This window comes from Bubalus kerabau, chromosome 11 (genome assembly GCF_029407905.1).
Source record: "Bubalus kerabau isolate K-KA32 ecotype Philippines breed swamp buffalo chromosome 11, PCC_UOA_SB_1v2, whole genome shotgun sequence".
Lineage (NCBI taxonomy): Eukaryota > Metazoa > Chordata > Mammalia > Artiodactyla > Bovidae > Bubalus > Bubalus kerabau.
Genome location: NC_073634.1, coordinates 16109931 through 16133945, shown reverse-complemented (window position 1 = coordinate 16133945; position 24015 = coordinate 16109931). Strand labels below are relative to the sequence as shown.

General features: G+C 46.9%; 1 protein-coding gene across 21 annotated transcripts in view; it reads left to right on the top strand.

The window, feature by feature from the left end:
* Positions 1-24015, top strand: part of DYSF (dysferlin) — a 223026-nt gene that overhangs the window by 15943 nt on the left and 183068 nt on the right. For all 21 annotated transcript variants that reach the window (XM_055539677.1, XM_055539693.1, XM_055539689.1 and 18 more), the window contains exons 2-3: positions 9988-10043; positions 11190-11281. In XM_055539677.1, the coding sequence (XP_055395652.1) occupies positions 9988-10043; positions 11190-11281 (148 nt within the window). The remainder of the gene's footprint in view (positions 1-9987; positions 10044-11189; positions 11282-24015) is intronic.

The following is a 24015-nucleotide window of genomic DNA, read 5'->3' as shown; positions in this document are numbered from 1 at the left end:
TCGGGCACGACTAAGTGACTAACACTTTCAATTTCATGAGGCAACAGTAAAAAGTAGCCCCTGCCCCCGCCATTCTGATGCTTCAAATTAACTTGTTAACAATTTGACATATTTCCACCAAGATTCTTTTTCCTCTTTTTTAAAAAAGCAATGTTAGTGTGAAATTTAACACCTAAGAAAGTGCATGAAATACACATGTACACTTTGATGCAGTGGTTCTCAGTTGGGGGCGGTTTGTTCCTCAGGGGCATTTGGCAATGTCTGGAGACATGTTGGGTAGTCACCACTGAGTAAGAGATGAGGTGCTATTGGGATCTACCATGCGGGGAGGCCAGGGATGCTGCTCAACATCCTCGAGTGCTCAAGATGGCCCCACAATACCCATAACAAGGAAGTATCGAGGGCCGAGGTTGAGGAACCCCACTTTAATGGATAAATTATGAAGGGAATACTCATGTACATTGCCCAGGTCAAGGAATTGAACCTTACTCATCCCACCCATCCACCAGAAGTCCCCAGACTGCTTGCCTTCCTCTCTAGAGGTAATCCCATCCAGATATCTTTTTCTTTCTTTTTTTTTTTTAAATAATTTAATTCAGATATCTTTTTCAAATGTTTGCTTATTTACATTTTCACTCAGTAATAAGCCAGGGAGATTTTTGTATGTCAGTAAATATTCTACACACTTTTCATTTTTATTATTGTATGGGTGGACCATAATCCAGTTAATCAACCCCCTGTTGAGGAATGTTTAAGTTGTATCAATTTTTAATATTTATATCCAATGCTTAAGTTATAGTGTCTCTGCAAGAAGTATCCTGGCAACTAAATCTTTGCCCAGGTATTTAGTAATTTCCTTTAGGTAAGTACTGGAAGTGGTGTTGCTGTGTCAGAAGTTATAGACATATATAAGACTTTGCTGTGTTTCCCAAATTGCTCTCCTGATGATCTTTATCAACTTTATCTTCCCATTAGCTGACTTTAGGGGCTTATTTTCTTATAATTCTGCTAACACAAAGCATAATCATATTTTTATGATCAAAGCATAATCAAATTTTTAACAATTTCTTAGGTTCAAGTAGTATTTGTGATGTTTCAATATTATTGCCTATTTGTATTTATTTCTTAACGAATTGCTTTTTTTAATTAAAAAATTTTTATTTATTTATTTATTTTTGACTGTGCTGGGGCTTCATTGCTGCGTGTGGACTTTCTCTAGTTGTGGGAAGCAGGGGCCACCCTCTAGTTGCCGTGGCTTCTCATTGCAGTGTCTTCTTTTGTCGCAGAGCACAGGCTCAGTGACACATGGGCTTAAACAGTTGCAGCTCGTGGTCACTAGAGCTTGGCCTCAGTAGTTGTGGCATGCAGACTTAGTTACTCTGCAGCATGTAGGATTTTCCTGGAGCAGGGATTAAACCCTTGTCCCCTGCATTGACAGGTGGATTATTAACCACTGGACTACTAGGGAAGTCCCTACGGCTTTTTAATTTGCCCAGTTTGGGAGGGAAGAGATGTTTGTCTTTTTCTTAATTAGTTTATGAGTACTCTTTACATATTAAGGACATTAAGATTTTTGTCATCGGTGTTTCAAATATCTTCAGATATCTTTGATAGTTTCAAATAGAACTGTCTTTCAAAGTTCTATTTGGCCTTTTGAGTTTAAAGACGTCTCTTCTCAGACAGCATTCCATCATAGCCCATGTACCCACTTGCCACCACTCTTTCCTGGCTACTTGTTTCCTGGAAAGTATATTTTCAGTTAAGATTTAGAAAGGTGGAGATTGGGATGGGAGTTCTTGAGATGAGAGGAGTAGGGCTCTCGTAGGGAAGGCGGAGAGTGACTGCTGCCCAGTCTCAGGGTGTGCAGGCTTGAGTTAGGGAACAGGTGGCGGGCAAGTATCAGAGTTATCTGAGTCTGCCGACCCTTTTTGTTAGGGGGTATCTGTGCTGAGAAGTAAAGCAGACCTTCTTTCAGCAAAAGTTATTCAATTTCCACCATGTTTCGGTTTCTGCTGGTAACTTTGAATTCTTATTGCTTTGTTTATCTAATGGGTATTCTAATGAGGTGTCAAGAGAGTGCCCAGGACAGAGCAAGTCCTCGATAAATATTTGTGGACTGGATTTCCCTGGTGGTATAGTAGACAAGAATCTGCCTGTTAATAAAGGAGACAAGGGTTTGATCCTTGGTCCACATGCCACAGAGCAACCAAGCGTGTGCGCCCCAACTAGCGAGCCCGAGTGCCTAGAGCCCGTGCTCTGCAACAAGAGGATTGACTGCAATGACAAGCCCGGGCCCCGCAGCAAAGAGTGGCCCTCACTTGCTGCAACTGAAGAAAGTCTGCTAGCAGCAGGGCAACACCCAGAGCAGGCCCTGCTTCCCCCAGACATTTACAAATATATTTGTGGAGCAAATGAGAGGCTGCATTGAGGCTGCCTGCAAGATCTAAAGGTGCCCTGCATCTCCGTAGTGGATCTGCTACCTGACTCGTGGGCAGAAACAGCCCGTATCTCCCTCTCTGTGAGTCCCAGACGTCCCATCTCCTCTTCCGCCTGCTCCATCTCTAGGTGAACGGCCCCTCCAGCCACCCTGAGTGCATCCATGTCAGAATCTGAGATGGGCTCTCCTCTTGCCCCAGCCCCCTTCCCCACCCAGTGGCTGGTCAGCAGACGCCAGGCCTGCTGCTGTGTCCTCACCGTCTCCCACCTGGAGATGCTATTTCACCTAGCATGATGTCTCCAGGGTTCATCCATGTGGCAGCCTGTGTCAGAATTTCCTTCCTTTTTAAGGTTGAGCAATATTCCATTGTGTGTACAGCTCACATTCTATTTATCTGTTCATCTGTCAGTGGACATCTGGGCCTTGGTGCCTTTGAGATACGATGGGAAATGGACCAGTATTCCTCGGCCTTTGTGTAAGTCCTCTTTGGACAGATGTTAGAAACATGGGATCAGGTTACAGACTGTGATGTGCACCCTCAGTGAAGACACTTGCTTTGGCATTTATCTTCTCTGTGATCCCACCAGCTCTGAAGATGCCACTGAATGAGTGTTACAAAGACAAGCATTTTGTCTGCTTCAGAAATGTACCTCAACCTTATCATTGTGTAGGGGGAGGAGTCTGTCCCATCACTGCTATGGGGAGACTGCCCCCTTGTTCTGCCAGAGATTGGGGTGCTCCCTTCCACTAGTAACTCCCATCCATATGTGTTCAGGCCTTGGCAGTGGGGGCGGTTCACAAGTGTCCTAGACCATTGAAAGGGGCTGTCCCCACAGGTGCTCTGTGTTCAGTAGCTTGATCATGTCTGATTCTTTGCGGCCCTATGCACTGTAGCCCACCAGGCTCCTCTATCCATGGGATTTCCCAGGCAAGAATACTGGAGCGGGTAGCCATTTCCTCCTCCAGGGGATCTTCCAGACCCAGGGATCAAACCCTCATCTCCTGCACTGCAGGAAAATTCTTTACCAACTGAGCCATCTGGGAAGCCCTGCTCCCACAAGATGGGCTTGAAAAGGTAAACGAGCCATGAGGCCCAGACGGCAGCAGGGACAGCAACTGGCTGCTGACAGCTAGACCTCACCAGGTGGAATGTGGTTCCTCGTGTGAGGCCATGGCTATGTCTGATGCTCAGGTGTCAGATGTGTGAGGCTCCTCTCCCCTGTGGAGATTGCTCAGCTGGGTGGCCCCAGGCGCTGGCTGGGCAGGATGGGCTGTCCTCTTAACTTCACTTTGCTCCGTGTCTCTAAGCCTCCTTCCCAAATCCCCTCCCACAGCCCATGGTCTTAATCAGAATTGGCTCCATAGGGGGCTAGGACAATGTACTATATCTTTTTCTGTTACATACCTTACCTCTCAACATTCAAGGGCCAAGATTTCTTTGTCCTCCAGTTCTCCTCTGACAATCTTCCTTTAAGTGATCATTTTTAAACTTTGGGGCTGTTATCTACAATAAGAAATGTATTTTACATCAAGATAGACTACACACATAAGTATATATGTGAAAATATAACCAAAAGTTTTGAGTAATAGTACTTTCACATGAAAGATGTGCTCTGACATTTTCTTCTCTAGTCTGCTGCTGCTGCTGCTAAGTCTCTTCAGTCGTGTCCGACTTTGTGTGACCCCAGAGATGGCAGCCCACCAGGCTCCCCCTTCCCTGGGATTCTCCAGGCAAGAACACTGGAGTGGGTCTAGCCTGTCATTAAAAAGACATATTGGTCAACTCACTCAGTTGATGCCATGGGCTGCTAATGGGTCCCATTGAGCAGTTTGAAAAACATTACCCTACAGCCATGGGTGACTCTGGTAGGAATGTAGGGTTGAGGTGGGGTGGGTGGGCAGGGGAAAACAAGTGAAGAATTTCCATGGGGCACAGAAGAGTCCTCCCATGGCAGGCTCACTCCTCTTCACTGAGTCATTCAGTCTGGAGGGACACCCCAGGGTTCCAGCATGATTCTCACGGATGCCTGCCTGCCCCCAATTCGGCAATCCCCTCTCCACACCCCTGGCAGGAGCTGTGAGTGCTTATCTATCTTTAACTATTGAGTCTGTTTATTTATACACATAAAGCCACATCTCTCAAGGCCAAAACTGATGATCAAGGACAGGAAAGGTCTAAATCCATGATGAGGAAGAAACTATTTCCTAATTAGCAGCCTGCTTTCCTTTTCCTCTGTGTCTGTAAGTCATGTGATCGTGCCGGGTTAAAGTTTCGTTTCTTTCTGTCTCTTCTTTGGGGCTGTAGAGCCTATCGGTGGCCCCTCCCTTCCCATCATCCAGATGGTCCCAGAGTCGGCCCTTCTCGCTGGGACTTAGTGTAATCATATTGAGGGCCTTTGTTCTCATCTGCAGGGAAGGCAGAAAGTAGAAAATGTCTAAAAGACATTTTGCACAGGGCTTGGCACATGGATAATGCTTATTTGCTACTAGCCAGAAACACTAGGTTATGTTTCCAAGTGGATAATTCAAGAGAGGCTGCAGATGGAATTTTCCATGTTACTCCTGTAGGCCATGGAAAGTTGATAGGGGAGGGGAAGTAAACACTTAGATAGCATCTCATATCCCCTCAAAACCAGTGAAGTAGAGATTCTTTTTTTATTATCATTTTACTGCCAAGGGAGCTAAGACTTTTGAGAGGTGACAAGTTTTTCTTTAGGTCACTTAGTAGTGCCTGCTGTTTGAACGACTCCAAAGCCATGAGTTTAACCCCAGCTGGAGCCACACCAACATGGCCCACAAGGGGATTCAGAGCGATTCAGTCAGAGCAGGCCTGGGACACCTTTCATAAGATCACCGGGCCCCCTAAGGACATCTCCCCCTCCATTGTGCCTCCTTTAGCCCCTCTGTCTGTTGACATATAGCCAGACTGTGAATGTAGTCTCTGACGTTCCCTGAGAAGTGTGGCTCTGCCCTCTAGTGAGGAAGTGAACTTGCACTCAACTTGAGAAACAAAAGGACCCATTCATTTCACGCTCAATTACTGGGCTCCTTGCTATAATAATCTGACTGCAGTGCGGGAGATCCGGGTTCAATTCCCGGGTTGTGAAGATCCCTGGAGAAGGGAATGGCTACCCACTCCAGTATCCTGGCCTGGAGAATTCCACAGACTGTATAGTCCATGGGGTCGCAAAGAATCAGGCACAACTGAGCAACTCTCACTTGCTGTATTCTAGGGTTCCTACCATGAGTAAGGCATGGAGTCTGCCCTCTGAAGCTCACACTCTAGTTGGGAGACAGACATAGAAGTGCAGCGTTGTCCTGCTGTTCAATATATGTTTTCACAGATTGCAACCATCTCTGTCTGGGGGAGTCAGGGAAGGCATATCAGAGCAGAAACAACTGAGCTGGGCGTTGAAGGATCAGTAGGAGTTCACTACATGCAACAGACTGAGGCTCAGAGGGGAAGGGAGGGGACGCGAACTCACACTTAATGAGCATGCTGTGTGCCAGGCACCTCTCTCATCCTATCTTGTTTAATTTTCATGACAACCCTGTAAAGAGATATTATTATGACCTTATGCTAAGTGCGTGGTGCTAGTCGTAAAGAACCTGCCTGCCAATGCAGGAGATGTAAGAGACGTGGATTCGATCCCTGGGTCAGGAAGATCCCCCTGGAGAAGGGCATGGCAACCTTACAGGTGAGGAAACAGATGTTCAGTGAATTTCCTGAGAGGTTCTTCAACTGTGGTACATGGACCCGTGGGGGAATCCCCAGAACTTTGAGCAGGTCAGCAAGGTTAAACGTATTTCCACAATAACATTAAGATGCTGTTTGCACTTTTCACTGTGTAGATATTTGTAACACTGGTGCAACAGCAATGGAAAGTGAAACTGATGGTGCCTTAATACTAACAGGGCTTTGGCACAAAAGTTGTACTAGTTGTATTTTTCACTAAAGGTCCATCTAGTCAAACCTATGGTTTTCCCAGTAATCATGTATGGCTGTGAGAGTTGAACCGTAAAAAAGGCTGAATGTTGAAGAATTGATGCTTTTGAACTGTGGTGTTGGAGAAGACTCTTGAGAGTCCCTTGGACTGCAAGGAGATCCAACCAGTCAATCCTAAAGGAAATCGATCCTGAATATTTGTTGGAAAGACTGATGCTAAAGCTGAAACTCCAATACTTTGGCCATCTGATGTAAAGAACTGACTCCTCTGAAAAGACCCTGATGCTGGGAAAGATTGAAGGCAGGAGGAGAAGGGGACGACAGAGGGTGAGATGGTTGGATGGCATCACTGGCTCACATGAATTTGAGCAAGCTCCAGGAGTTGGTAACAGGGAAGCCTGGTGTACTGCAGACCATGGGGTCTCAAAGAGTCGGACACGACTAAGTGACTGAACAACAACATGTAATTTGAAGGGGAAAAAAAAACCCAGTACTTACAGTTTGAAAAAGAAAAGCTAGTTTTATTGAAAAATGTCCCTGATAAAGCTGTGCAATCATTGATTTTATTAATCTTGATCCTGGAGTACCTGTTTTTATAATGTTTTCTGTGTTGAGATGGGAAGTATGCCCAGAGCACTTCTGCTGGACCTGGGGAAATGACGATTGTTGCAAGAAAAAGCACTTGTGTGACTGCTCAGGTGGCATGTTGAACTAGCCTTTTGTTTTAAAATTTTTAAAATGGAATACTGTTTTTACTTGAAAGAATGACTGACAAGCTATGATTATTCATACTTGGGCATTTGATAGATATTTTCTTGAAAATGAATGAACGAGCCTGCTACTTTAAACTGACATTTATCATTTGTTGCCCATCATAAAAGTTGAGCTTTCAAACAAGCATTGGAATTTTAGAACACTTCTGTCTTGCGTTTCCCAGTATTTAATGACTTTTCTGATGAGATTACTTCCCAAATGACCAACGCAAGATGTTACAGAGTCCTGCATGGGTAAAAGAGTTATTCAAAATGCAAGATAGGACAATAGATTTTAATGTAACAGTATGAAATGTTTATCACCCTGCTTTCAAATTTCACTCTGCAGCTAACCTTTAAGTTTAAGAAATACTACTTGTCAAGTTTTGGTGTAGTATGAGAGAAGAATATCCACAGTTATCTGAAAACTTATTAAAATGCAACTCCTTTTCCATCTATTTGTCTGGTTGGATTTTCTTCATAGATGTCAACTAAAACAAGACATCTCAATGGACTGAATGTAGACAAAAATATGATAATCCATCTAGGCATTAAAGAGTTTTGCAAAAAGTAAACAGTGTCACTTTCCTTTTTCCTTTGTTTTGGAAGTTATAGTTATTTTTCATAAAAATATGTCACTTATATTAACATATACTGGGCTTATTTTTGTTAATGTAAAATTAATTTCCAAATAAATATTTTAAAGTGCCTCAGTTTTAACCTCAAATACAGTAAAAGTCGATAGATACAAGTTACCTTAGTTTTACTTAAGCTCCTTAGGGTCCTTAATTTTTAAGAGTGACATTGTGTGACCAAAAACTTAAGAACTGCTGCCCTAGGGTCTCTGATAAAATAAGTGTTCTATGGTGATCTGTGTCATCTCAAAGTCCACGTGCTTTTCCCTCAACAATGATTTTCAGCAGGTGGTGGAGTGGGTGGGGCTCATCCTCTCCCGCTGGGGGAGATTTATCAGGACCTCTGAGGGGACTCAGGGGGCCTGAATCTTTGTCTTGTCTACCAATCCTCCGTTGGATGTTTCTTTCTCCTTGATTTTCTTTACTCCTTTCTCTGTTGTTGCATGCATGCATGCTCAGTCAGTTGTGTCTGACTCTGTGACTCCATGGATTGTAGCCTGCCAGGCTCCTCTGTCCATGGGATTTCTTAGGCAAGAATACTGGAGTGGATTGCCATTTCCTTCTCCAGGGTATCTTCCTGATCCAGGGATGGAACCCGAGTCTCCTGCATTGGCAGGCGAATTCTTTACCACTGAGCCACCTGGGAAGCCATTGTTCCCTTCCTCCAAATCTGTCCCCAGACCTTGCTTGTGTCCATGACCCCCGCTGCTCCCCTCTTCCCTTCCTGCTCTGAACTGGGCCATGGGGGCTGGACCTGCAGAAAGGAAACAGACAGTGCTCAGCTTCAGAGGACTCAGGGGGCCTGGGGTATGTTTCCAGAGGCTCAAAGGGTCAGTCCAGGTAGGACACTGTGAATGCTGAGCGGTCTGGTGGAGCCACAGGCTTCTCACTGAAGGGTCTTGCACAGTTGGGGTTGAATCGGTGATCTTTCATATCCAACCCAAATATAAGTTCTGTGTCTGGCTGAACACTTTAAATCGTTTACTAAGCACAGAATCATTCCTGTCCTGGTGCTTAATGGAAAAGCCAGACATGTTTGGCCCCTCCTGTTCCTCTCATCCACCCCTCAGGCCCAAAGGCCAGAGAAAAGGCTCAGCAGGCTTCCGCCTGGGGCACTCAGCAGCATGAGTTCTTGTCTCTTCCAAAGCCCTTCTGTGTCCCCTCAGCCCAGCCCTCACGAGCAGGTAGAATAGACTGTTTCAGATAGATGCCTTCAAGGTAAGAGAGAGGAGGATTGTTTTCTTTTTAGATTGAGGTAAAATTCACAAACCTTAAAAGCCACCATTTTAATAATTTAAAAATGTACAGTGTAAATGGTCTTTATACATTTACTATGTTGTACAATCATCATCATTATCTAATTTCAGAACATTTCATCCCCCCCCAAAAGAAATCTCCATTAAGGATTCATTTGCCATTCCCATCTCCCCCTAGGCTGCTGGAAACTACTAACCTATTTTCTGTCTGTGGATTTCCCTATTCTGAACATTTCACATAAATGGAGTCATACATTATGTGGAGATAGATTTTTTTTTAAAGAAAAATGGAATATTTTCTATGAAGATCATTCATTCTTAGAATCAGAAACTTGACAATTTCAAGACTTTATTTAGAAAGTCTGGAGTAACAATAACAGACTCATTAAGAAGAGTCAGGCTGAGTTTGAGGAGAATGTAGATGAGTGGCTGAGTCCCTTTGCTGTCCACCTGAAACGATCACAACATTGTTAATCAGCTATACTCGGATACAAGTAAAAAATTAAAAAAGAAGAGCCAGGCTGGTACTTCCCTGGTGGTCCAGTGGCTGAGACTCTGAGCTCCCAGTGCGAGGGGCCTTGGATCCCTGGTCAGGGAACTAGACCTCATGCGGCAGCTAAGAGTGCCCAGCCACAGCTAAAGATCCCGTGTGCTGCAACTAAGAGCCAGAGCAGCAACATAAATAAATAAAAATAAAATATTGAGAAAAAGAAGAGTTAGGCTGGGTTTTTTCCTTTAGACGATCCTTCAGATGGGGCCGCTGTTTCTCCATCCCAGGCTGAGAGGCGTGTGTGATTGGCATTGGGCTTTCACTGCAGACCAGGGGCATTCTCAGGGACCTGTGGGTTTTGTAAGGTTTCCTTTGGGGGCCGGCTGCAGTGCACGTCTGGGAACTGGCCCTCACTTGGGGAAGGTGCAGAGTGGGGTGTGTCTCTTCACTCACCCTCTGTGTCTCTTGTAGGTGTGAAGAAGAGAACCAAAGTCATCAAGAACAATGTGAACCCTGTGTGGAATGAGGTATGTCCTCTGCGGGACGAGTCAGGGGGCTCGGTGGCTTTTCCAGTGGTGTTGTCATCCAGAGGAGGGGCTCTGGTCTGGCTCGCCAAGGAATCCTCCAGGCACCAGGAGCCCGGGAGGAGAGGCGGTGGCCTGGCCGGGGTCTGCCCTGTGCTGTGGCCACAGCATGGAGAGGAGTGAGGCGTGCACTTCTCTGCTCCTCTCTGGCCCGGCCAGCCGGGTGGAGGCTGTGTTCGGCTCTCCTGTCTCCCTTACACAGGCTGTTGTCTTTACCCAGAGCCTCCTCCTACCAAGGCCCTCCCTGGCTCCTCCTCTGCCTCCTGCTGGCCTCTGCCCCACTCCTCAACCAGCTTGCTTTCTTTTCCATTTTTAGTTTGGGTTACATTGAATACATTGTTTTAGAAAATCTGACAATGTTTAGGTAATTTAAACCACAGGAAGTAATTGCCTGTTTGCAGTAACTTATCCTTGCAAATGATTTGCTTAAAGCATTTTGCAATAGCCTCTAATAGTTTTAGTGACTAAATCCCTGTTGGGAGATGCTCATTTATTTGCTCACCAATTCAGGTTCTTGTTGGTCAGTGTGTTATCTGCTCAGAGATTCATCATTCTCTAATTGGCAAAAGAACTGTCTCCCATCGGCTGTATAACTTGCTCTTGTTTGAGACTTAGTCAGCCAGCTTTCCTTATATGGCTCCCTGGTCATCTTTGGAAGCCCTGGCTGCCTTGTGTGGGTAGGGTCGAGGTGCATGGGGTGCCTTTGCTCTGAGAAGGATCCTGGGATTATGGGAGACCTATGTGGCACTAAAGCATACTGTCACCAGGGCCCTGACTGCTCCCTGAGCACATTGATCTGTGTCCCTGAGGGCCCTGCAGAGTCACTTGGCGTTTTCCCCAGCTGTGCTCCTGGTGACTGGTAGAATTGAGTTGGGGGAGGGGGTCACGGGGGTCTCGCCTCTTCTGGTGCCTTCAGCTCTCGCTGTCAACTTCTGAAGCCCTGGGACCCTGCAACTCATGTATTCATTCTTCTGCTTGTGCATCCCTCCCTCCCCCAGCAGTGGTCGCAGTTGCCAAAGGGGAACCAGACACAGTCTCTTCTTTTCTAGGGGCCCACGGATTAAGACATCTTTTCTCCTTTTCTTCCAGGGATTCGAGTGGGACCTCAAGGGTATCCCCCTGGACCAGGGCTCCGAGCTTCTTGTGGTGGTCAAAGACCATGAGACGATGGGGAGGAACAGGTGAGGCCATGGTGAGGGGGTTCTCTGTGACCTGTGAGTTTGTGTGGGTAGGGTCGTGGCAGACGCCGATTCCGGAACCTGGACTCTGGAGAGCTGGAGTTTAGTGAAGACCTGCCACTCATGGGCTTGGCCCACAGGAGGAGGGGCGAGGCTTGACTGCAGCGTCAGAAACTCAGCTGGGGGTGAACTGGCAGGGAAGGAAGATGGGCTAGAGACAGATGTGAGTGTGTTTCCCTGGACAGCCTGTGCCCCAGGGAGCAGGGAAGAGAAAGCTCTCTGGGTCCTGCTGCAGCCCCGAGGTGCCTGGCACGGCCCTCTCTCCCCACCCACTGCGGGAGATGGGCGAGCAGAGCAGCCACTGGCGGGAGTGCTCCAGGAGGGCTTCATGCAAGAGGTGGGACTCGAGGTGAGAGCTGTGGTTTACAAGTCAGGACAGTGATCGCGGTCCACGCTGGCTGCCCACCATCCCGTGGCAATGTTTCCTGATGTCATTTCATGTGTCAGTTTGTAGTGGGGAGGGTTTCCAGGCAGGGGAAATAGGAGGAGCAGAGTTCCAAGTTTTGTGGTGGTAAAAGTAGGCTCTTTGGCAGATGGTGGGTCCTTCCTCTTGTACTGAGTGAGCTCCTGGCCTTTTGTGTGCTGGTGATCAGGGTGTGGGGAGTGGGCAGGGCCAGCCGAGCTTGCAGATTGATGGCCCTGTTGATTGTGGGGTGGGGTGGCCTGGGAGAAACCAGGTGTGAGGGCACCCAGTGCTGAGCCTTAAATGTGATGGGGGTGGTTCAGCAGCCCTTGCTGGGTCTGACGGTGCCGGCAGGAGTGGGTTCCTGCTCTTGGTGCCATTTGCTGAGGTCCGGACCCAAGGATCAGGCACGGGCTTGCTGTTTTGTGACCTGCTGACAGTGGAACTTTTGTTTGGGAACTGGGTGAGCTGGTGTCTGGGGCCCGGCTGTCTTTCCCTGGGGTGGGGGAGGGGAGAAGGGAGGAGGGAAGATTCTGATCTGGGGAAGGCCGACAAGGGTCTCAGGCTGCAAAATATCCGGGAAGTTTGAAATCTTAAAAAGCTTGGAAAAAACCCAACAGCCACAGTCTGTCTGTGGTTCTGCGGGCCGTGAGTGCAGAGCTTGGTATGTGTGGGGAGGACGGGGGTGCTTTCAATGCGCCCTCCCAAGGTGGGGCTGCAAGTGTGGGGCCCAGAGCATCCTGGGTCCGTATTGTCCATTCTGGACCTCAGCAGCCCCCACCTGCACCGGAGCAGGGTCTGGAATTAGTTCACACTAAACTACTCCAACACAGTCGTTTTGTGGGAAAAAGGCAGCTTCTGACAAGTATGGATGGTGGACCTGCGGGTGAGGGGGGAGCAGCGCTGGACTCCAGGTAGTCCTGGAAAGCTTCTTGGAGGAGGGCCACACAGGCTGAGTCGGAGGCCAGGGTCGGCTTTAGAGAGGAGAGGAACGGAGGGCCTTCCGCTGTTCAGTCACACAGGGCCGCCGGCTAAGGCCTTACAGGTGGGACCGAGTCACACAACTTGTGCCGCCCAGTGGGAGGGGAGCAGGGGGGCCCGACTGGGAGGGGGCCTCCAGCATCAGGCTGAGGATAATAATAGCAAATCCACAGCAGCTGATGTTTACCGAGAGCTTAGCCAAGTGTCTGGTCCTCTGCTGAGTCTTTATATAAAGGCTCTTTTTTAATCGTTAGGGGTTGCTGTTATACTTCTCATCATTACAGAGGGAAATCGAGGCTCCAGGAGGCCGGGTGATTTCCCCGAAGGTTAGTGATGGCAGAGCTGTGATTGAAGGGTGGTTCTTCAACATGGTCAGAATCACCGTGTCCCTGCACCTCTCAGAGTCTCCCGGAAGCCCCAGGCGGGTGCTAGGCCCTTCTGGAAGGAGCTTAGCAAGGCAAAGGCATGCAGAGGAAATGCAGGTTTCATTTTCATGATCATATTCAGCATTTTTCAGGCCCCGTTGGGAGATTTCTAAGACCAGGAAGGCAGCAGGGTTCAAGAACATATTTTTGATCAGTTCAAGAGCCAGGCTGGCCCTCGGGGCGATACCAAGTCAGTATCACACATGGATCGGCCCGGCCCTGTGGGTTGGAGGTCACAGGAGGGACAGGTTGGATCGCACCTTGGAACCCTCTCGTTGGCCCCTGTAGGTGTCCTTTAGCTCCCAGGGGGAAGTCAGCTCTCTGGAAACCAGTTTCCCCCATGACCAGGTCACTGTGAGGCCAGCGTGCTGGAAATCAGTTCCTCAAACATCAGTCTGCAGAAGACCTAACTGACAAAGCTTTCTAATTTAAACAGAAACTTCTTTCCCATAACTATTTGATTGTTATTTTTTGAGTTTTACAAACATTTATCTTGATTTTGTATTTCTAGCAGTTAAAAATTATTAATGGGTTTCCCTGGTGGCTCAGCTGGTAAAGAATCCGCCTGCGATGTGGGAGACCTGGGTTTGATCCCTGGGTTGGGAAAAACTCCTGGAGAAGGGAATGGCTACCCACTCCAGTATTCTGGCCTGGAGAATTCCATGGACTATAGAGTCCATGGGGATGGCGAAGAGTCAGACATGACTGAGTGACTTTCACTTCACTTCAAAAATTATTAAATTTTTAATTTATAATAAATTATTTATATATATATATAATTATATATATATATAATTAAATTTTAATTATTAAATTTTAAATTTAATTTTAATTTTAAAATTACATTCACAAACACCTGAAGAGTTTCAGGAATAATAGAGTTTTGCTTTCATTGTTGGAGCTGTTGCCAGATTGGGGTATGCAGGCTGGAGAGCAGTTTGACTGGATGGAAGGTGTATGGGGGTAAGCCCGGTGGAGCGGCAGAGGGGAGGCGGGTACACACAGGTACTTCTGTCAGGCCCCCATGGTTGGACCACACAGCGCATTCACTCTGCTCATGAAATGTGAGAAAACAATCCCAGATTTAAGTTATTAGCATTTCTAAGGCTGTGAAAGTGAGGAACCTTTCCAGGAAGCGACAAGAGCAGCCACATGACATTTTACATTCTGAAAGATAAAAGGGAAAAAAAATAGTGAATTCAATTTAATGAACATTTTATGTGAAACACCTACTTACTACCCTCAAGTTGTCAGTGTCTGGTCAGGAAGCAAGTAGGGAAATAATGGGTGTGACGTTGACCGTTGGCATCAGACTGTCCTTGGTGTCAGTGAGGTCCACAGGGTTGTCACGCAGTGGGCCCTTCATCCCTGGCTGTCCCGGGTGCTCTCTGAGCCCCACCAAGGGTCCTCCCGGTCTTCTTCCAGCAAAGCCTCTGCCTCCTCTCTGCCTCCTCTGCAGAGGCTCCCTCCACCTCCTCCTCTCCTGCCAAACCTCCATCCTCTGCCTCCTGCTGTTCCTGCTGCTGCTGCTAAGTTGCTTCAGTCGTGTCCGACTCTGTGTGACCCCAGAGACGGCAGCCCACCAGGCTCCCCCATCCCTGGGATTCTCCAGGCAAGAACACTGGGGTGGGTTGCCATTTCCTCCTCCAATGCATGAAAGTGAAAAGGGAAAGTGAAGTTGCTCAGTCGTGTCCGACTCTTAGCGACCCCATGGACTGCAGCCTACCAGGCTCCTCTGTCCATGGGATTTTCCAGGCCAGAGTACTGGAGTGGGGTGCCATTGCCTTCTCCCCCTGCTGTTCCTAGAGTCCCCTCAATGCCTCACACATTATTTACAGCCCCTCACTTGCACCTCTGTCTCCAGAGGTCTTTGGCTTTGCTCACTTTCCCTCCTGGCCCCTCTCCTTTTATCCGTTCTCTCCTATGACTCTTCCCCGACTTCCACTCTCCTCTCTTGCCCCGTGGTTTCTGTGTTTCCTCCATGGCTGTTGGCAGTTTTGAGTGACCTTGTTGTGCCAAACTGGTCTGCTGGCCTGGAGTGGGGTCTTGGAATCTCTCAGGAGGGGAACCTCTCAGGCTGGTTACTATCTCTGGGCCATTTAGCACCCCACCCACCCTGAACCAACTGCAAGGGTGGATCAAAACTGTGTCCATAAAATCAGATTTCAAGTGCAAAAAGGAAGCGTCACTCCTCTGGATGGGAGACACTTGTGCCGATCCAGCTAGGGTGGGTCCTGGACTTGTGTCCCAGGCTGCATTCAACAACTTCCTGTTTACTCTGGGCTTCTCAGAAGGATGTTGGAGGAGAAGCTGACCTTGATCCCTGACCAACTGCTTGACTGCTGGAACGTTGAGCCCAGAAGTTCCCAATCCAGGCTATGAGACACTGGAGCACCACTGGCAGTTTTGACACAACACACCAGGGCCTGGCCCCACCTGCAAGTTCTGACTTAACTGGGGCCAGGGCCTGTGCATCATTACGAACTCCCAGGTGTTAGGGAGTGCGAACCAGTCATCTCCACTCTAGACCAGTGCTGCTGGATAGAACTTTTTGAAATGATGTAACTGAGGAACTGAATCTTAAATTTTACTTAATTTAAATTTAAATAGTTCATTTGCATGTGTAGTGGCTCTTTGCTGTGTGGCACAGTGCAGCTCTAGATTTTTGGAACAGAGCTCCAACGCTGGGTGCATCTTAGAATGACTTAGGAGCTTTACGATAGATCAGTGTCTGGGCTCTGCAGCAAATTGATTAAAGGAGAAGCTGGAGTCGAGTGCAGGCCTCAGCACTTCTTGAATCCGCACAGGGGAGGCCAGTGTGCACCAGGGCTGAGCACCCACTGCATGAGTGCAGGGAATGGTTCTCAGTTTTTTTCATGGATTAACTAAGAAGTAAATATAATTCTTGCCGTAGTTTATTGATGTAGTTATTGGTAGAAATGATTACCATACAATAATCATGGGCAAAATTGTTAAGGAAATGAAAAGACTGACTGAGGGATTTTATTGGTAACTGTAAACATTGGCCTGAGAGAATTAGACTTAACAGAATTCCACAAAAGAAAACTCAAGAATGGGAGAGACCTATAGTTGATAAAGCTTGATCTTTTTGTACCAAAAGATGAAAAAAAACACAACAACAACTTTGCACCAAACCTATGTTGGGAATGTAAATAGAAAATAATTGTTACCAATGAGAATAATTTAGGTAAAATAAAAATGAAGATCAAAAAAAGGAAAGAGTTTAATTACACTGTATAGAAAATACATCAACAAATTAAATGGGTTTAATTTAATTTGTTCTGAAAAATGCCTTTCCAGTGGAAATTAATTAATGTAGGTGTATTTTTTTAAATTTAAATGTTTGGTAAATATAAATATGGAAGCAAAAGTTTCCATGGGGTCGAAGTATCCATTTGTTAAAACACCAGGGTTACAGAATTCCCTGGTGATCCAGTGGTTAGGATTCTGTGTTTTCCTGCTTTCACTGCTGAGGGTCCAGTTTGATCCCTGATCGGGGAACTAACATCCCACAAGCTGAGCGGCACAGCAAAATGAAAAACAAGAAGCATAAAACATCTGTGTTAAAATGATGCTCATCTTGACTACAGTAACTCACTGGCTCCGGGCCTAGCCAGGCCTGGGGTAGGGTGGCCAGATTCAACAGAGAAACATACAGGACAGACATTTAAGTTTGAATGTCCCAAGTGTTGCATGAGACATACTTATATTAAGAAATTCCCCATTGTTTATCTGAAATGAAAACTTAACAGGCAGTAGTGTACTTGACGGAGAAGGCAATGGCAACCAACTCCAGCACTCTTGCCTGGAAAATCCCATGGATGGAGGAGCCTGGTAGGCTGCAGTCTACGGGGTCGCTCAGAGTCGGACACGACTGAAGCGACTTAGCAGCAGCAGCAGCAGCAGCAGTGTACTTAATCTGGCAACTCTACCTCAGGGGGCCTGTGCACCATAATCCCTTCAATCAGACCGTAAAGAAGGAGACCCAGGTTGACACCAAAAATCAGCTAGAAGGCACATTACTGTTTTCAGGAAGCGTTCCTTTAGGCGCTCACTATAGCATTTTCTTTGGACAAGCGTGGTCCACCCCCAACCTTTCAGCAACCTGGTGACTCTATAAAGTGGGCCATTGAGGGCTCTCTCAGCCACACACAGAGCCTTGCCTGCCTTCGTCTGCCCTGCAACCTGGGTTGCCTGTGTGGAGTCTGCCACTGAAGGGGGCCCAGAAGGCAGCTCCCCACGCACAGTGCTCCCCGTCCTTCCTCCTCAGCTGCTCCTCCTCCCACCCCCTCGGGCTCCGTGAGCTGGTGGAAGGGAACCAGAATAGACTTTGGGAAGACGTGCAGTCTAGTCTCAACAGCCCTGCTGCCTTGGGTGGGTCCTCACGTCAGCTCCCTGAGCCTCCGTCCCCTCCTCCTTACGCAGTGTTAACTCAAGTGCACAGGCCCATCTCAGGGCCCTGCAGAGGGCTGCTCCATAAACGGCAGGTGGCACTTCCTCCAGGCGCATTTCCTTTTTGTCCCTCATGTGCTGCCTCTGGCTGTCCGGGTTGCTTTGAGTCCCACTGCCCCAGCCCTTTCCCATCAAAGGCTCCTCTTAGCTGTCATTGAAAAAGACTCATTCATACTGAAGTGTTGGTGGCAGCCTTTTGCTTTTTCTTAGAAATGTTGGGGATGCTGCTTTATTCCCCAGGCTCTGCTTAGACCAAAAAGAGAAATAATAATGGTGAGGGGTTAGGTACCACGATGGGCTGTGAGGAGACATTTTGGGAACGGTGGATCTTCCTGACATAGGTGACTGTCTCCTGTAGGGATGTTGCTAAGTAGGTCTTGGCTCCCTCCCGCCCCGGGTGGAGGTGGAAGGGGTGTCCTGGTGTCTCCTGGGACAATGGGCTTAATCTGTTGAGGGAAAATGGGGCTTTCCAGGAAGAAGCTGAACATGAGTCAGTCGCATGAAAGAATGTAAGGAAGGCCACAGAGGCGCCTGGGGGAGCAGGTCTGGCCAGTGGGTGTCTGCCGCTCACCCCTGGAATGGGTTGATGTGGCTGAGGGGTCCCATCCTGGCAGGAGCAGGTGGTCTTTGCCCTCTGGGTTGTCTGCATAGCTGAGCAGGGCAGCAGTGGTGGCTGGCATGAGTCAGGGTCAAAGCTTCTCTCAGGAACTCCTCTGTCAGCAGTGAGTCTCATCCTGGCACTGCCTATGACCTGGACCTCTCTGAGCCTCTGTTTCCTCATCAGGACAGAGGCAATAACCATACCATAATGCAGAGTTGATGTGGGTGTTTTAACGCCTACCGCATGCTTGGCACATTGAAGGTGCCCAGTATGTGGTAATAGTAGAATCCATATGGATGCACATAAGAAACCACACCAGCATGTGAATATTGCAGCAAGCATGTGCTGCATGTGGACACGTGCTATACATAAATTTGCACACATTCTTTTATTTATTTAGCTATGTTAAGTCTTAGTTGTGGACGCTGGATCTCCCTTGCAGCACTAGGGCTCAGTAGTCCCACAGCATGTGGAGTATTAGCTTTACCATTGAGGATCAAACTTACGTCCCTGCATTGGACGGTGGATTCTTAACCATTGGACCACCAGGGAAGTCCCTGCACATATTCTTTTGTTTAAAAAAAAATTTACAGAAACCCCATAAGAGTACAAAAATTATTTTTAAAAACATCAGCATAAGTAAGCTCCATTCTTAAAAGGTCATAAAGGAAAAAGTCATGTTCTCCCATTCACTCCTTCCCGTCCCTACAGTGATGTCCACTGTTGATCATTTGGTGTGTGTCTTCTTCATCCGTGCGCATCTGTTTACATACAAGTGTATACATTTACTCACACAAAAGTGAGTCACGCCATGTAAAATGGTCCACGTCGTGTTTTTCGTCATTTTATCGTGGACCGTTTTCCCAGGTCAGAGGGTATTGATCAACCTCATTTTCAGTAGTCGTGTTACGTTCCATGGCGTGAGTGTACCATAATCTATCCCATTGTGCCCTTATCCACTGGTGTTTAGTTTCTTTCCTGGTTTTTCACTGAACATCTTTAACCAAATGTTGTTATGTTCTTACACTGTTTTGCCTTTAGGATAGGTCCTTAGAAATGAAATAGCATTTTCATCAGTTCTGACAAATGACTTTTCAAAAAGATGTCCTGGTTTACATCTATCAACAGTATTAAAAAAAAAAAATCAATGTTTTATGTTTGCTAGTGTGTTTCCTTGATTGCTTGTAAAGTTGGGCGTCTTTATTGCCCAGTCGTATTTCCTCTTCTGTCAGTTGCCTGTCCTTCTGTTTTGAGGTGCTTGTTTTTTTCTTACTCATTCCCAGTAGTTTGTACACGTGGGATCTTGTCAGGAATATTGACGCCCAGTCTGTATTAAGTGTGGAGGGTATTTTCTCTCTGTCTTTCTATTGGTTGCTTTGTCCTGGTGTCTTTCTTACACGGGAATGGATGTTCACCCAAATGTGCCTGTGTGCATAGGCATTAAGAAAGGCAGAGAGGCAGTCTGTTGTTGCTAGAAGTCGGGGAAAGAAGGCCTATGTTCCACTTCCAGGTTTCAGCAGGCCAGTTGGCTGGCCTCCGGAATCCTTGGGAGGAAGGTGATTTATTTCTTTATGACTGCTCCGGGTCTTTGTTGTTGCACGTGAGCTTTCTCTAGTTGCCGCGCGCGGGCTTCTCGTGGTGGGTTCTCTTGTTGCGGAGCAGGGACTCTAGGCGTGCAGGCTTTGGCAGCTGTGGTTCATAGCCTCAGTAGTTTCAGTGTGTAGGCTCAGTAGTTGTGACACATGGTGTCAGTTGCTCTGAGGCATGTGGGATCTTTCCGGACCAAGCATCGAACCTGTGTCCCCTGCGTTGGCAGGTGGATACTTAGCCACTGAGCCACCAGGGAAGCCTGGCAGGCAGACTCTTAACTATTGGACCACTAGGGAAGTCTGGGAGGCAGTTTTGAGGCAGGAATATTTATACTTCACCATCCTCTTGTTCCCAGCATCCTCAGAAGCATTGATGATATCCTTATTTTCCAAGGATTTTTATAACTATGCATTTTGTCCCGGATTCTATTCAGGATATCCCTGGGTTTCAGAATAGTTTTTCTTTTGTCTTTTTTTGGACTTAAGTGGACAACTATTTAGAGTTATCCTGGGCACCCCTGGGGAATCAGATCCTGGCAGGAAGGCCGCCAGAGGCCAGGCAGGCTGGGTGTGTGGGTGTGTGTAATATCCGGCTCTTATCATTTCCTGCTCCTCATGCCTAGGTATGCATGGCTGGAGGGACCACCACTCATGGTGTCTCCTCACCAGTATCCTTAAACTTCCTCTGAGTCTGTGTGCCTGCGTGTGTGTGTGTGTGTGTGTGTGTCCCCTGCCAGGTCAGGGGCTATCTGACTTTCCCGTTGTGCTAACTCACTAAATCTAATGAGGAAGGTGCAGCTGAGTCAGTGATGAATGGGTTTGAGTGGTAATACATATATTTTTAGTTGACATGTCTTTTTCTTAGTTTAAAAGATAAAGAATGAGAAACTGACATATGGAGACCCTTCTAGAGTTTTTCTGGGGAAGTAATTTCAAACCCAGAGAAATGTCAAAAATAGAACAAAGAACATTCACATACTCTTTACTCAGATTCACTTATTGATAATGCTCTATTCCATTTGCTTTATAATATTCTCTCTGTCACTATCTCCTCTCCCTCCTTCCTCTCCTTTTCTCTCTCTCCCACTTGAGGGTAAGTTTTACTCATCATGGCCCTTTATCTTTAAATACTTCCATGTATATTTCCTACGAGTAGGGATTTTTTTTACATAAGTGCAGTAAGTTTAATTTCAGTAAATTTAATACAGTTGCCTACTTTAATCTACTGTTTGTATTTTAATCCCATCAACTGGCCACATTATGTCTTTTATAGCACTCCCCCACCCCTCTTTTCCTGTACAGGATCTCCAGTCTAGACTCTCACACTAAATTTCATCATGATATTTCCATAACCTCTTTTACTTTGGTTCACTTCCACAGTTGTGACGGTTTATATTTTTGAATAACATGCGTGTGTGTGTGTGTGTGTGCGCGCTTAGTTGCTCACTCATGTCTGACTCTTTGCAACCTCATGGACTGTAGCCCACGAGCTCCTCTGTCCATGGAATCCTCCAGGCTGGAGTGGGTTGCCGTTTCCTCCTCCAGGGGATCTTCCTGACCTGGGGATTGAACCCAAGTCTCCTGTGTTTCCTGCATTGCAGGTGGATTCTTTACCTGCTGAGCCATCCAGGAAGCTTTGAATAATATAATACTTCAATTAAAAAATTGAATATTCCTCAAATTAAAAAAGAGTATTCCTCATTTGGAGTTTGCCTGATGTCTTTCTCATAATTAGATTTATGATCAGATTGGGTTACTGACTCCTGGCTGGAATCTGTCATAGTTTATCTCCTACTTGTGCCATAGTTGTGTTTTGTCTCAGGATCTGGAGATACATGGTATCCCTCTTTGGTGATATTCATTTCAATCACCTGTCAAGGTATTGTCTAATTTTTCCATTGTGTCTTTACTTTTATTTTTCCCTCCTTGAAGTATATTAAGAGACACTTTAATACTCTGCAAATATCTTGCTCCTCATCAAAATATCCCTCTAGATTTAACATCCACCGGTGCCTCTTGACTGATTCAGTCTTTACCATGAAGGTTATGAACTGGTTCTCCATTGCCAGCACTCCCTTTGTAATTTACCAGTCTGGGCTGTGGAAGCCTTTCCCGTGGGAGGCTGTTGTTTTCTTTGGACCGCTGCACCTGTTCATTCTTCAGCTCATGGCACCATGGCAGAGGGGAGACCTGGAGTACTGATGGGGCATCTGCACTCTTGCAGGTATGGAGGCCACTTTCAGTGGAAGAGCCTCTCTCCTAGCCTCTCCCTCAGCCATGCCTGCCTCAGGCCCGGCTGCCTCTCTCTGGCTGGCTGCTTTCTCCTGGGGTCTCAGCCAGACCTGTTCCCCACACAGGACCCTTCCCTTCCTGCCTCTCATCAGTTCCCTAGAGGAGGGGCAGGCACTGGGAAGCACCAGGGTCAGTCATGAGGCAGAGGGGGTGAGAGGAAAGTGCGTACAGGAGCCTTTACTGTGGTTTCCTCAGAAAAGAAAGGGCCAGGCAGGGTAAGCAGAAAACGAAGAAGAACTAAAGAGCCTCTTGATGAAAGTGAAAGAGGAGAGTGAAAAGGCTGGTTTAAAACTCAACATTCAAAAAACTAAGATCGTGGCATCTGGCCCTATCATTTCATGGCAAATAGCTGGGGAAACAATGGAAAGAGTGACAGACTTTATTTTTTTGGGCTCCAAAATCACTGCAGATGGTGACTGCAGCCATGAAATTAAAAGACACTTGCTCCTTGAAAGAAAAACCATGACCAACCTAGGCAGCATATTAAAAAGCAGAGACATTACTTTGCTGACAAAAGTCCGCCTAGTCAAAGTTATGGTTTTTCCAGTGGTCAAGTATGGATGTGAGAGTTGGACCATAAAGAAAGCTGAGCGGTGAAGAATTGATGCTTTTGAACTGTGGTGTTGGAGAAGACTCTTGAGAGTCCCATGGATGGCAAAGAGATCCAACCAGTCAATCCTAAAGGAAATCGATCCTAAATATTCGTTGGAAGGACTGATGCTGAAGCTGAAGCTCCAATACTTTGATCATCTGATATGAAGAAATGACTCCTTAGAAAAGACCCTGATGCTGGGAAAGATTGAAGGCAGGAGGAGAAGGGGACAACAGAGGATGAGATGGTTGGATGGCATCACCGATTTGATGGACCTGAGTTTGAGCAAGCTCTGGAAGTTGGTGATGGACAAGGAAGCCTGGCGTACTGCAGTCCATGGGGTTGCAAAGAGTTGAGCATGACTGAGCGACTGAACTGAACTGAACTGAGGCAGGGTGAGTGGGTTTAGGAATGGCTGTGAGAGTGAAAATGTTAGTCGCTTAGTCATGTTTGACTCTTTGTAACCCCAAGGAACTGTAGCCTGCCAGGCTTGTCTGTCCATGGGATTCTCCAGGCAAGAATACCGATGTGGGTCGAACATGGGTCTCCTGCATTGCAGGCAGATTTTTCAGCATCTGAGCCACCAGGGAAACCCTTACAGATGGCGGGTCTGAGTAATTTCAGTGGGCTGTGGGGTGCTGGGCTGCATGGAGTTTTGTGTGCCTGGTCCTGGGGTTTCAGGGCAGGGGAATGTTGGCTGAGTGGGAGCACTCTATAGAGGAGTGGTGGGGGCGTGGGCTCTGGACTGGTTGGTTTGCATATGAAAGGTGCAGTTGCCAGTGAGTCCTTTACTGTCTCTAGGAACTGGCCAGCCCTGGGAAGGGCAGCCTCTCCAAAGTGAGCAAAGCCTTAGATGTCAAAATATGTCATGAAAATATAGAAAATAAGAAGGCATGATTAATACATCTCGGAATTAGATTTTTTTGAAAAAGATTGAACCATATCAAATTTATAGCCTGGGTTCCTGTTTCCATGGATGAGGCAAACCAAGGATTTTTTTGTGTCTTTCACGATGTGCTCACAGGGCTCCGAGGTATGTCCTCTAGTCCATGATTGGGTCTAAGGCCAGGCCTTTGGAGTCTGGCTCTGTCTGTTATTTGTGTGAAATCAGAAAAGTTAAGTGCCTGTCTGAGTCCCAGTTTCCTCATCTGTAAGATAAATTGAACTAACACCAGTACACTACCCCACCGCTGTGACAGGCATACTTGTAGAGTGCTTGGCAACGTATCTGATATAACTCAGTCAGGAGGCAGGCAGCTGTTAGTAGAATGTAAGTTCCATGAGGCCAGGCCCAGTATTTTGTCTGATGTGCGAAATAAGT